Source organism: Dermochelys coriacea, chromosome 8 (assembly GCF_009764565.3).
Source record: "Dermochelys coriacea isolate rDerCor1 chromosome 8, rDerCor1.pri.v4, whole genome shotgun sequence".
NCBI lineage: Eukaryota > Metazoa > Chordata > Testudines > Dermochelyidae > Dermochelys > Dermochelys coriacea.
Window position 1 is genome coordinate 108,879,722 of NC_050075.1, and position 14,219 is coordinate 108,893,940.

At 51.3% G+C, this 14,219-nt stretch overlaps 1 protein-coding gene across 17 annotated transcripts in view; it reads left to right on the forward strand.

The window, feature by feature from the left end:
- ELOVL1 (ELOVL fatty acid elongase 1) overlaps positions 1–14,219 on the forward strand; it is a 37,517-nt gene that overhangs the window by 15,448 nt on the left and 7,850 nt on the right. For 5 of the 17 annotated variants that reach the window (XM_038414063.2, XM_038414061.2, XM_038414062.2 and 2 more), the window contains 3 exons: positions 11,091–11,166; positions 12,960–13,154; positions 13,829–14,019. In XM_038414063.2, coding sequence (XP_038269991.1) covers positions 12,992–13,154; positions 13,829–14,019 — 354 coding nt within the window. In that variant the 5' untranslated portion in view covers positions 11,091–11,166; positions 12,960–12,991. The remainder of the gene's footprint in view (positions 1–11,090; positions 11,167–12,959; positions 13,155–13,828; positions 14,020–14,219) is intronic. The other 12 variants (XM_038414054.2, XM_038414064.2, XM_038414056.2 and 9 more) reach the window with 3 other exon arrangements.

Sequence of the window (14,219 nt, forward strand, 5' to 3'; positions counted from 1 at the left end):
GCATTGCCTTCTCCCCCGCATGTTGGTCTAGATTCAGGGAAACCTCCTATTTGCCCCACAGGAGTAGTAGCAGGGAGAGAGCATTCACTCCCTGTTCCTGGCCTGCATACAGACTGAGCAGGGCAGGTACAGGCACTGATTCTCCTGCAGCGATGGGGAGGGATGAACAGTGTTCTGTGCTCTGCTCTTCCCGAGTGCTGCAGGGCCAAGAGGAGCATAAACCCTCAGAGAGGCTCTAGAAGAAACCTCCACATGTTCAATTAGATGGTGGCCTGCCTGAGCCCTGCCACTGCACAGCAGTTGGGGCAGAGGGAGCTCTCTGGCTGGAATGTCTTGCCCTTTCCTGTCAGACGGGTGAGCAAGTTTAGATGCCTCTGGAAAAGAGCCAGTCCCTAAGAACAGGAACTTATCCATGCCGGGAAGAGCAGAGATGCTAGGCTCTGGGAATGCAGTCTTCCCTGCTGGCCCGGAGTGCTGGGGAGGCTGTCACTTTCTGATAACAGCAGTATGAGTTTGGATGCTATACTCTCCTGCCTTCTTGGAGCGTTCTCTAGCTCCAGTGGAGGAGTGGGGGGCTAGAGAGTTTGTGGACATGCCTAGGGGCAGGGGATCTCATGGGTTCTTCATTTCCTGTCCTGTGCCCTGTAAAGGAATCATTATGGGAGTAAGTTCACTCTGGTAACCCCCAGAATGGATCAGCGTGGGCACCTGTTTACTGGGAGTGAAACCTGAGAGTCTGCTGTAGGAAACTACCTTGCTTTGATGCCGGGTATGGTCAGCTAGCTTGCTCGCTGTGGCCTTATAGCATCACTTAGTCTATGATCCTGGTTGTTGCCTATAGGACACCTGGGATGGTGATATGAAGATCAGTCAGTCTGTCTCCCAGGCTCTGCCTCGGGCCCCTGGGAATCTGCAGTCAGGTTCTGGGCTGATTGGTGCATCCCCATGGGCATCGAATCCAAAGGTTACTCTGGATCATGCTTTTCTCTAGTGATCAATGGGAAGAGTGGGGCTGCAGGGAGGGCAGGTCTTTCCTGTCCCTGTTGCACAGGGTCAGCCTGGGTGCTGATCCCAGCTCTGTCTCTGGCCTTGAGTGGTCAGTCTCTCCATTGTTGAGGTGGGGGCTGCGGAGCCTGGGGTGAAGATGCTCGTGTGCCTTGGGTTTATTGGGACATGTGATTTTCCCCATAAGATTGGAGCCCTGCCTGAGTGTTATCAACACAAAATACCCTTTGCCCTACATAAGGGTGTGTGGGGAGGAGAGAGACGCTGTGACCTCTCAGAGCAGGGTGTGGGGGCCTGGGGTGTCAGATGTTGCAGAAGTGCATTCCATAGCCTAGTTCTGGCTCCTAGGTAAACTTTCTTTCTCCCTTCTCCACGCTCACTTTGCTGGCTGATAGCCGCATTCTGCTGGGAGGTAGGTAGCTCTCAGGGGAGGTTGTGCTTGCAAAGGGAGAGGCATCTCTTGGGTAGTCAGGGCTGACCCCAGGGTGGGGTTTCAGTCCTCAGACAGAGCCCTTGAAGTCTTTCTCCTGGTTCTTGCTTTCCAGACCCTTTAGTAAAAAGAAAAGGAGTACTTGTGGCACGTTGGAGATTCTCAAATTTATTTGAGCATAAGCTTTCATAAGCTACAGCTCACTTCATCAGATGCATTATGCATTATTATGAATTGAAAGCTTATGCTGAAATACATTTGAGTCTCTAAGGTGCCACAAGTACTCCTTTTCTTTCTGCTAATACAGACTAACACGGCTGCTACTCTGAGACCCTTTAGTGTGCCTGTGCCCTTCTTCAAGCTCCTCTGGGGCTTTGCCTCTGGAAGCCTGTCCGCCTAACCCATGTACCTCTCAGGAAGCTGTTCCCTTTGGGACTTAACTGCACTCTTTCCTTTCTTGTTGTAACACTGTTCCTCCACACACACTCCCCCTTCTACCCCAGCTAGTTCTGCTTTGCCATGGCTTCTCCACTCTTTAGATATTTATATAGAGCTGCTGGGTCCCACCTCCTTAATCATCATTGGGCTGGACTGCCTGTGGCTGTGTGGTCTAATCACCTGCCCACACAATTGTTGTTGATTACTAGCACAGTGTTGGAGATTCCACACACCCCATAGACTGCAGGCAGCTCAGGGCAGGAAGAGCAGTGCTCTTTTTTTGGTTTTGTTTTGTTTTTTTTTTGTTTTGATTTTGCTCTGATATCACTGATCTCATCCCATCCTGCTCCCGATGCTCTGCCCAAGCCTCTCTGGTTGCTGCTCCCTTTGTTATCTTTGCTTGTTTCTGATCCTGTGCCGCTGCTCATGCAGGCTGTGTTCAGATGTATTAGTGCAGCTGTTCCTTACTGATCTACTTACTGTTTTGTGGCACTGAGAATTGAAGGGTATGTCTACACTGCCAAAAAAGATCCGTGACAGCGAGTCTCGGTGCCTGGGTCAATTGATTTGGGCTTGCCTGGCTCAAGCTATGTGGATAAAAATAGCAGTGCAGATGTTCCCACCCAGGCTCTGAGACCTGGCTGTGTGTGTGATTTTTCCCCCCCCCCCCCCCCCCTTCCTCCCCACATACACACTGTCTCAGAGCTCAGGCTCCAGCCCAAGCAGGAACGCCAGTGCTGCTGTTTTTTATCCCCATAGCACAAACCCTGCAAGCATGAGTGAGTGGACCTGGGCTCTGATGCTTGCTTCTGCTCTCTTCTCTCCCCACCCCCTTTTGCTCTTTTCTGAGATTTCATTCAGGGTCCTTGAAGGGCTTTATAAACATTGCTGCAACCTGCCCAAGTCCTTGAAAGGCAAGGAAGTGATATTGAAACACCACCCCCTTCACAGATGGCAAAATTGACTTGCAGAGATGGGAAGTGACTTGCCTAATGTCACTTGGTGATTCTGCAATAGAGGCAGGAATAAAATCCAGACCAACTGACTCCAGGCCTGTGGTGTAACTGCACAGGCTCCTTCCTCTTAGCAGCAGGGCTGCCCGTTGTGTGTGTGTGTGTGTGTGTGTGTGTGTGTGTTGGAATCCAGACCCTCCCTACCTGTATGGAGTTTATTAAACGCTCCATGTTGACACTTGTGCCTTGTGAACTTTTGAAATCCGGTGCACTGAGGAACAGATGCAGAGCATGCAATCAAGTCACTAGTGTGACACCACCAGCCCCGAGCTAGCCTAACATTCTTGGATTCTAAAGAAGTGGGGTTTTTACCCACAAAAGCTTATGCCCAAATAAATCTGTTAGCCTTTAAGGTGCCACTGGACTCCTTGTTGCTTTTGTGTGATGTAGGAATCTGTTAGGTTAAGGATGTTCTCCTGCAGAGATCTGTGTAGGGAACTCTACCAGGAGTTCACTGACCTGGGCATTTTGAGTATTTTGGTCCAGCAGAACTCTTCATTCTTTTTCTGTCTTGCAAACCTGCACCAGGCATGTGGAATCAAATGGTAGGAAGGGATAGCTCACCTTTGCCCTATTTTAAAGCTGCTGAACTGGTTCTGCCAGACTTGAATCCAAGAGGTTGGTGTCATGATGCTGGAGTTTTTTACTAGGTACAGGAGACTGCTGAGTTGTCTTCATGGCATCTCTGTAGCTTCTCTGGGAGGCACAAGTCTAAGCATCTCTGGGTTGCAGTCTAATTTCTTCAGGAAATGACACTGCTGGAGGGTCTGCTTCTTGGACAGACACTCCAAGCAGCCTGATCGGAGGCTGGAGTCCTTGGCTGCTTCCTGCCTTCCTGAGAGTTAGAAATCTCCTCATGTGCCAAGTGCTGCTGGGGCTGTAGGGAACAATGCTGAATTCAGTGCCTTTTTCCTCACTTTGGTCTGTTGCTCCAACCTGCTAAGGGGTAGACGTTGAGTGAGGTTTTGCCCCAACCACACTGGGGGAAGAGATGGGCTTGGCGGTCCCATAATACTCAGCATGGCAACTTCTGAACGTAGCGTATCCTCAGCATGATGGTACTGCATGGCCTTTGCTTATTCAGTCCCTCACCTGCCTAGAAGTGCTGGGGCAGCATTCCATAGCCGCTTCTGTGAGCGACCTAATCGTAGGCTGTGTATTAAGTCAGTCTCTGACTTCCCTCTAGCTCATCGGCCTCTCCTCTCACTGAGGTGCCTGGAGTGCAGTGCACTACCCCAAGTGCAGTTGCACCAGTGCTATGCATAGAGGGGTGACTGTTCTGATGTGTAGTATCCAGGTGTTGATCTTCCCTTCCCGGCTGGGACATGAGACCTCTCCTATGCAGCTCTTAACCACATCTGCCTCTATTGCTGCCATGCTAGAGTGCAACCCCCTGTCTAATCTCCTGTTGCCATCTGCTGGGTATTCCTAAAGGTCCCATTGCTGTGACCTGTGTGCTGTCAGCATTCCCGCTCGTGGGCCCCTCCCTCCCTCTGATTTGCTTTGCTTGCTTAGGCTTGGTCTACATTAGCAGCTTATGTCTGTGTACCTATGTCACCCAGTGTAGGCAGCGCTATGTGGAGGGGAGGGCTTCCCACTCAACATAGCTGCCGCCTCTCGGGGAGGTGGAGTACTTACATCGTTGGGAGACGCTCTCCTGTCAGTGTAGGAGTGTCTTTGCTTAGGCGCAACAGCGGTGCAGCTGCATCAATGCAGTGTTAAATGCAGACCTGCCCACAGTGACAGGTCTGTCACTTTTCCAGTCAGGCTGCCCTAATGCAGTGTTTCAGTGGAGTTAATTGGGGAGGGAAGGGGAGTAAGAAGTCGATTCCCATCCCTTCAAGGCCCTATTTATAATGTTGGCAGAGAGGGGTGGGGGAGCAGGGCTCTCGAGCCTGAAATGGAGGAGTACAAGGTCGGCTGAGGTAGGGGTGCCTGCCCTTCAAAGTGGGATGTAAGGCAAGTTCTATCACTTGGGTCAGGGGGAAGCCAAGGGGAAGTCCTGGCCCTTGACAGCATCCCTGTCTTCTCCTGGCTGCCACTGCCGCCACATGGGGTCTAGATTCTCCTCCGACTGTAGAACTGACTCCTGCTGGCTACTGCTCCTACTGTTTTAAAGTGCTTGGCTGTTTTCAGTGCCTTGCTCTTCCTAGGCAGCAGAATCTCTGTCCCTGCTCAGCCAGCACTAACTGTGTGTATGAGATACTGTGCCTTATCTTGGACTGGCACCAGGTGCTGCAGCACTCCTATGAAGTGAGCTGTAGCTCACGAAAGCTTATGCTCAAATAAATTTGTTAGTCTCTAAGGTGCCACAAGTACTCCTTTTCTTTTTGAGAATACAGACTAACAGGGCTGCTACTCTGAAACCTGTCATCAGGGCAGTGACTCATGAATGGCATGCTGAGAATGCATGTCTCAGGGACAGAGATGCCCTGCTGATTTCTGGGGTGATAGGAAATGTGATGCGAGGCCTTTTGAGCTTCGTGCTGGGCTTACTCTGGGGGCAAGTAATTCAATAATTCCTAGAGTAGATCTGTTAGAAAACAATCCAGTCTTGATTCAAAATTACAAGTGATGGAGCATCTACCACGACTCTCGGTACATTGTTCCACTGTCAAAAGTGTACGCCTTATTCCTAGCTTCAGCTTCCAGACATTGGATCGTGTTAGACCTTTCTCTGCTAGACTGGAGAGCCCATTATTAAATATTTGTTGCCTGTATAGATACTTAGACACTGTGATCAAGTCACCCCTTAACCTTCTCTTTGTTAAGCTAACGGATTGAGCTCTGACTCTGTCACTATAAGGCAGGTTTTCTAATAGTTTAATCAATCTGACCCCTCTCCAATTTGTGAATGCCCTTCTTCAGTTGTGGGTGCCAGCACTGGACACAGTATCCCAGCAGCAGTTGCATCAGTGCTGAATAAGCAGAGCCAGAGGTGGGCTTACCTCTATCTGCTGGCCACCTGCCCCACAGGGACTGCTTGGTGTTGGTGGGGTGATGTGCACAGCTATCCCATTGGGGTCTAGACTGAGACCAGTGGAGCCCTTGGGGACATGGCCTCTCCCAGACAAGGTGGAGCAGATGGGCCATCCAGCACTGTCTGTCTCTGGTCAGTACCAGGTGCTTCTGAGGAAACTGTAGGAAACTTTCTTTTATGGACAGCTCTGCACAGGATCCTATGGCTTTGGCTCGCTGGTGCCGAGTGCTGCAGCAAGGTCTCTGCAGTGCTTGCACTCTGTCCCGTGGTGAGCTCTCCGTTCCCCAGGCCCTGCTGCACGTAATCTGGCACCCTCTCCCTCTGGCAATAGCCATTCCAGTTGATATAGTCTCTGTGGCACTTACCAGCACTGGGGTTTTCATGCATGCCTCCATTTGAGGATACTTCAGCCTGCGCTGCTCCTATATGCTCAGTGTTTAGCAGTTACGTATGGACAGGGGTCTCTTGGGGAGCCAGAGTGTTAGTGGCTAGATGTGATGGCTGGGGCTTTTGGCATTGCAGAAGGAGGTAGGCAGCCAGATCCATCCAAGGCCTCTGGTGCTGGAGAGGAGGCATGCTCCCCTTTCCTTGCTTTAGGAAACCTTGACAGCCAGGTAGCCAGCTGCCTCTCCCGAGTCCGATATCTGGTGAGCACAACAGATAGTTTCTGCAGGAGCATCCTTCAGGCTGCCATTTAAATTGCTGCCATTAGTCTTCAGGGTTGATGGCTGGCGGCAGCTCTCCCCCCTAGAGCAGCAGTTATGAAGCTCACTCGTGTTTGAAAGAAAAGGAGTACTTGTGGCACCTTAGAGTTTAACAAATTTATTTGAGCATAAGTCCTCCTTTTCTTTTTGCGAATGCAGACTAACATGGCTGCTACTCTGAAACCACTCATGGTTGAAAGTTTTCTCTGCAGCTGTGAGGCTAGAAAGCATTGGTGGGAACTGAATTGAGTTACAGTCTCTGCAGCAAGGAATGGAAACAAGCAAGGCAACCCAGCACTGTGCCAGCAGGGAACCTGCTTTCAGTCCCTCTGGATGCATGCTCAGCAGTCCAAGTGGATGGGCTCCCATACACAACACAGTTGTGGTCGCTGCTGTTGGCAGAATGGCCTTTGTGCATACTCTGCTCCTGCAGTGGCCATCTCTGCGGGGGGAGGCGGGAATCTCCTCCCTGGGCGTCACCATATTGTTCTCCAGCTCCTGCTTCCTGACAAGCATGCTGATAGGCACAGGAGCTGGCCCTTTCTGTCCTCTGGCTGGTACCCCAGCCCTGTGCCAACCAGTTGCTGGCCCTCCAGCTCCCTCTCTGGAGCACACAGAAAGAAGAGCAACCACGTGGTCTCAGCACCAGTCAGGGAACCTGGACTCTATTTCCAGCTCTGGCACTGACTGACCGGTGGCGCTGGGTAGACCCTCTGTCATCCTGGTGTCATCAGTGCTGGCTGATGTTTGTAGAGTGACTTCATTCCCATGGTAAACCTCTCCCTTAATCCAGGCATCCTGACTCTGTGTGCTGGGCAGGTTTCCCAGACTTGCAGGGAGTTTGGGCAGTGCATCTGCTTCTCGGTACCCTCTGACTTCGGAGCGCAGGCACTGCTGTGAATCTGCAGGGGCCCAAGGCATAGGAGTGAAGGGATGAGTGAGGGTGATAGCAATAAGGCTTTGATTATATTGCTGAGCTGGCAGGCAAGATGCCCTAAAGAGCTCTTGCTCTATGGATGTGTCTTCAGGGGAGTTAACTCCTGTTCTCTGCACTTAGTTTAGGTAGAGGATGTTGCAAAGGTTTCTGGGAGCATATGCTGTGGTCCATAGCTGACATGTTGCCCCTAAACTTCAATGGTGTGTTTAATTCAAATCGGCTGGTTGGAGATGGGGCTGGGAGTCCCAAGGACTAATGCAATCCTTGGATGTAGAAATGGGAAACTTGAGGAGTAGGTTATTCTCTCTCGTTGTTACACCAGTGCCAAATACATTGGGTGGAGTTCTGCTGTCCAGAAGGTAAGAAAGATGTGGAAAAATTGGAGGATGCTCAGAGAAGAGCCCTGAGAAAGACTAAGGCCTTGTTTTCCAATCCTTTATATTGAGAGACTCAAGCTAAAGAGCCTGAGCTCCTTGTCATACTGCAGGTCGGGGGTAATTTGATTACATCTGTAAGTACCTCCATGGGGAACAGATGTTTGATGGTAGAGGGCTCTTCAGTTTGACTAACCAGTCTATCACAATGCGATGAGTTGAAGCTGAAGCTAGACAAATTCGGATTAGAAATAAGGTGCCGAGCTGGAACAATCAGGGTCATTAACCATTGGGACAGCTGCGGTGGATTCTCCATCCCTGGAAATGGTTCAGTGAAGTTTGGATGCTTTCAGAAGAGATGCTCTAGCTCAAGCACAGCTGTTGGAATTGAAGCAGGAATTAATACAGGGCAGGGCTCTGGCCTGTGTGATGCAGGAGGTTAGACTAGAGCAACAATGGTCCTTTCTGGGCTTGGAATATATTAATGCGAGTCATGCTAGCATGTGTCCAGAGCGCAGAATGTCCTGTTAGCACCACATGAATGCCCCTCGTCCTCCAATGCCTTCCCACGATTCCCTTCTCCCCCATGCCCACCAGGACAGACCAACTCTTCCACAATTCACTGGGCAGAATTCATAGCTCACCTTACTGCAGCAAAGGAACTTGGGTGAAGTTTGTAGCAAAGACAAGCCCTCACATAGGTGCCGTGGGGGGATTGAACATGTCGCCCTCCCCGCGCACCCTGGCCCCAGACAGCTCACCAGTGGTGGGTGCTGAAAGGGGGGCAGTGGCTATACAGATTGGTGGAGTGGGGTCTGGTGGGGTCACTCTTGCTGTAACTGTGCCCCGTGGAGGAGGAGCTGCTGCCCGTGGGGTGGGCATTGTGAGCCAAGCAGTGATTCTCTAGGAGAGAGCTCAGTGCCATCTCTCCTATGTGCCAGTGTCCTCCCTGCCTGGTTGCTGGGGGCTGGCATCCTCCATCCTGTGGGGTCTGTCTGTGCCTTCTCTGGGGCCCCTTCACTGTGCCAGAGGCTGGGGCCTACCCTGCAAGGTGGCTGCAGAGAAGGGGGATGTTGTCTGTAGCGGGTGGCTGGGTGGAGTGTGTCTTTTGGCAGGAGAGCTGTGGGAGTTCCTTCTCTGGGCTGGCTCTGACTGTGTCAGAGCTATGCCAGGCACACTCTCCCCTCCCTTCCTGTCCCACTCACCCCTCAGGCAGGTGGATGAGGGCACTGCAGATGACTTTCCTCAGAGCTGTTCCATGCCTGCTGTCCCGTTTCCAGAAGAGCATCTGGCTTGCTGTGTGCTTGGTAGAGTGAGTTGTGTGGACGACTGTCTGGCAGTGCAGCAGCTTCACACCTGGAGCTGATCTTGTCCCTCCAGAGGGGAGCTAGAATGAGGCAATAGGAGCGCTGTGGGCTGGGAAGTGCTGGAGCTGTGTGGCTAGCATCCTCCAAGCCAGGGGTAGGTCCTGGGGAGCTGTGCATGGGATTTGGACACCAGCAAGCTGGTACCCGGTTGTCTGAGCTGGCAGCCTTCACCCAGCCCTGCTGCTGCCCAGAGAATGTGTCCCTCCCTGGCTGGGGCCTGCAAAAGCTCAAAGCTTTATGCTCGGCGTTCTGGTGGCCATTGATGTCCCAGGGCCCATGTGCTGTGGCCCCTCCCTTCTTTGCCCTTGTCCTGCAGGAATAGCTTCATTTTGCTCAGACCTCCAGCTGATGGGTACGTGAGCAGAAGGGAGGGGTGGTGGTGCCGTGACACCGTTCTGGCTCTGTTGTGTGAGGGGTGGGATCACCCTGACTGGCTTTGAGTGAGTGCTTGAAGGGGTGGGGTGTGGGAATCGGGCTGCAGCCGCATGGAGGGCTGAGGTCTCTCTTCAGGCTTGTGAAGGATTGGGTATGGCCAGGGTCCGGGAAGAAGCCCCTTTTGCATGGGGAGAGGGAAGGTAGCGCTGCGGGGTGCAGATGGCCCAGCTCTGGGGACTGGGTTGGCGCAAGTGGCTTCTCCACTGCAGCGAACAGAGTGAAGCTGTTAGGTGTGGCTGGCACTGAGCCCTGCCTGTGCAATGGCACAGAGGCCTGGGCTGCATATGGCTCAGTACTGCCACGAGCAGGGACTGAGCTGTGCAGCAAGGAGCAGGCTGAGAACAGCCTGATGGGGAGGAGCGGGTGGTGCTGCAGCTGGGCTCTTCCAGTGTCTTAAGTAGAGCTAGACGGGCCTGACGGCTCATCTAGGCTGACCTGTGTATCACAGACCACCAGCATCGGCACACTTGCCCAGCAACCAAAACGAGACCCACAGGAAACTAGACTAGGATGTGCCACAGGCAGAGAATGGGGGGGATTGAGGCGCACCAGTGCTCGGGCCCCCTGCAATGGCAGGGAAACGATTCCGTGAGATACCCAGATAATCCTGAAAAAAAGAAAAGGAGAACTTGTGGCACCTTAGAAACTAACAAATTTATTTGAGCATAAGCTTTCGTGAGCTACAGCTCACTTCATCGGATGCATTCCACTGAAGCTGTAGCTCACGAAAGCTTATGCTCAAATAAATTTGTTAGTTTCTAAGGTGCCACAAGTCCTCCTTTTCTTGTTTGCGAATACAGACTAACACGGCTGCTACTCTGAAACCAGATAATCCTGGCAAGTGACCTCATCTGCATGATGCAGGGGAAGGTGTTAGCACGACCCTGGTACTGTTCAATTTTAAACAAGGTTTGGGGTTTGGCTAGAGAGCCCTCAGCCTGCATAAGACTATGGCAAACACAGTATTAAAAATCTCTTTATTAAAGACACAGAAAAGGAGAAACAGCTAACACATTAAGTGAAGCTTCTCTTTTAACCACGCCTTTTTTTTCCCCCTTGGGTTTTTAACAGTAGAATTTTTAAAAGGGAAAATTTGGTGTTTGATCTCTTAGCCATTTTGAAGGGAAAAGAAGAAGGTGGTAGCTGAGTGGTGCTGGCCCTGCTGTTTCTGGTAACATTTGTTCCCACTTTCTAAAAGAAAAGACAAGACAAAACCCATGAAGGGAGAAGAAAACAGCAAAGATAGAAAATGCAGCTTCTGTCTTTGTAAGTGAAAGTCAACAGCAGCCTTGCTGCTGGGGAAACATAGGCCTGGCACTTGACTCCATTAGCCATTCTGAGGTCTGGCAAACTTGTACCAGCATTGGGCTGTTTAGGACATTGCTTTTGTTTGTCTCTTTGTTACAGGCTCACAGCTGTGTTGCAAAATCGACAGTCTGGCAGGTTAAGCCAGACGGATTAGAAAGGAGAGGAGAGAAGTAAGGTGAGGAAGGAAAAGGACACATGGGCAGGAGGGAAGAGAGGGATGACAGATTCTTACTTCCCACGTGACATTGGGGATGTAGCCAAAGTTGGTGGATGTGATGCTGTGATCTGGGTCCCTCTCCCTGGCCTGGTCTGCTCAGGACAGTTCTCAGGAGTAGCAAGAGGAGGTCCTGAAACATAAATTCTTGTGTCTGAGGCCTAAAGCCTGAACCAAAGTACTTTCAGGCAGTGTTAAGCAAAGCTGGGGTGTGAGCCAAAGGCAGGTCCCACTCACAGAAGTGCAAGAAAAGGTTGTTAGAAGCACGTGCACTCACGCATAAGTGCTAATAAGAGGAACTTGCAGAAAAATGGCATCAAAACACTCCAGACATAACAAGGAACAGGCAGGTGCATCTTAAAGACAGTGTCAAAAGGACAACATGATAGATAGATTCGTTTGAAGTATGATGAGTAATCTGTCCTGCAATGGTATAAAAGTAGGTCCAGGAGTGCACATATTTGGTCCAGCCTAGGGGGCAGTGGAGTGTCCCACCCCTGACTGAGCTGTGTCTATTGCCAGCGGGCACGTATTTGTAGTATGCCCTGTAGAGTCTATAGGGAACTATCACTGTGCTTCGTCTGACAGTAAACCTGGCTCGGGTTCCTTCCTACCTTACTAGAGTCTGTGATTTTGGGGGGTTCTCTCGGGGTCTGCTGTGTCAGCTATCTGCGCAGAGCTGGGGCAGCAGACAGAGGGAACACGCACGCAGCCAACTATTATTATCATCATCATCGAACAAGAGCAGAGCACCACACTGGTAGCTACCAATATCATCAGGATCAGGATGATGAGGGCCCAGTGGTGGTGTGATGCCTCCTGGGATCCCAGTGGGAATAGCAGCTGTGATGGTGAAGCTTGCGTCTTCCTCTTTTCCGTCAGCCAGAGTTTTTTCAGACAGCTTTTTCATTTCTTCCCCTTCCCCAAACAAAAAAAACCCCTTTTATTTTAAGGACTCCAGAAGGGATGTGGAATAGCCCGTCCCTCATTATTTTGCCCATTAGTTAGGGCTAACTTCCAGTGCACCAACTTGGTCCATTGAGTTCCAGTCCCACACTTCTCTTGTTTACATGGCATAATTTTAACTCAATTATTGAGATGTATTAGTGCAATGGTACTCCCAGAGGTCTTGATGGGCAGGGATGGTGTCCCTAACCTCTGTTTGCCAGAAGCTGGGAATGGACAGTGGGATGGACTCACTTGGTGGACTCACCTGTTCTGTTCATTTCCTCTGGGGCACCTGGCATTGGCCACTGTCAGAAGACAGAATACTGGGCTACATGTACTTTTGGTCTGACCCAGTATGACCGTTCTTGTCTCTTCCAGGGGGCATCAGCTTATCTAGACATTTGCCTAGTTTTACAAAACAGGCTATATAAAAAGCACTAGCAAAGTCAGTACATGTTAAAATATCATTCAGACAATGACTTGTTTATGCTGTTCTATGTACTATACACTGGAATATAACTATTGCCCTTACATTTCAATCAATTTATTTTATAATTATATGATAAAAAGGAGAAAGTAAACATTTTTCAGTAATGTGCTGTGACACTTCTGTATTTTGTCTGATTTTTGTAAGCAAGTAGATTTTAAGTGAGGTGAAACTTGGGGATACACAAGACACATCAAACTCCTGAAAGGGGTACAGTTGTCTGGAAAGGTTGAGAGGCACCATGTTAATGGGCCTCAGACTGAATTAATTCAAACAAATCTCCCTTGTGCACCTTTTCCCATCACATTTATTGTTGTAGGTTACGTGGCACTTGGTGAACTTTCACTTTTTATGGTGAAGCTCGCACTCTGGGTAAATTGGCAGGCTCAGTGCTCACCACAGAGAGCTGGCGATCCTGAGCCCAGAAAACCTGACCCTTCCCTGACTCTCTGCAGAACTCCAGCCGCTATGGAAGCGATTGTAACAATGTACCGGGACTTCATGAAGGGAACAGGTGAGATCTTCCTTCCGTGTCCAGCTGCTGGCCAGAGAGCTGGGTGCCATGGAAGCTGCCTGTCCCAACCACTCACCCCAGGACTAGCCCTGCCTGCTGGCCATCACCCCACCCAGTGGAATCCAGTTCCACAGCTCTTGAATTCACACTGGTACTGAGCCATGCTGTGGGACCCCTGCTCTGTGCTCTGAATGCCCTTGGGATGCTCCCATTACTGAGCCATGCTGCGTCCGGGACCCCTGCTCTGTGATCCTGATGCCCTTGGGGTGCCTCCGTTACTGAGCCATGCTGTGGGACCCCTGCTCTGCTTCGGGTGTCCTGGGCTGCTCCTGCTCTTAGTGCCTCCTCCATGATATTGTGATGCCATCCGAGGGGCAGGGGAGAAGTCCTGGAGTGGAGCCTTCACCCAAAGTGGTTTGTGGCTGCCATGGAGCCTGGTGTGCATTAGGAATTACTGGGGTTCATCAGGTGCTCCCAACCACCTCCCTCCCTGAGTGCCATGTATGATTGCTCAGGAGGAGCAGGGGGTCTCCAAGGGCCATGCTGTGGGTCAGTGGCAGAGTCCAGGTCTCCTGACTCCAGAGCAGTGCCCAGGCTGCAGTGAAAGGGAAGCAGGCGCTCGGGCTGGGGGGTGGTCTCGTCCTTGCCTGCATCCTTTGTGCCTCTCCCTCCAGACCCCCGCATAGCTGAGTATCCCCTGATGCAGTCGCCCTTCCTCATGATGGGGATCCTGCTGGGCTATGTCTACTTTGTGCTGTCCCTGGGCCCCTGGCTGATGGCGAACAGGAAGCCCTTAGACCTGAAGAAGTTCATGGTGGTCTACAACTTCTTCCTGGTGGGCCTCTCACTCTACATCGTCTATGAGGTGAGGTTCCAACGGCAGTGCAGTCTGTGCCAGGCGTCTGTGCCATCAGTCCTTGCCCCGGAGAACCTGAGCTGCTGTGCAGAGGGCACCTGGCTGCCCAGTTACTGAGGCACCCTCTTGTGGTTGCCTTGGGAGCTTCAGCCTGCCTTCTCTCTGAGCGGGAGGGTGGGCATGGTGGGCTGGTGTGTGCTGATCCTAGT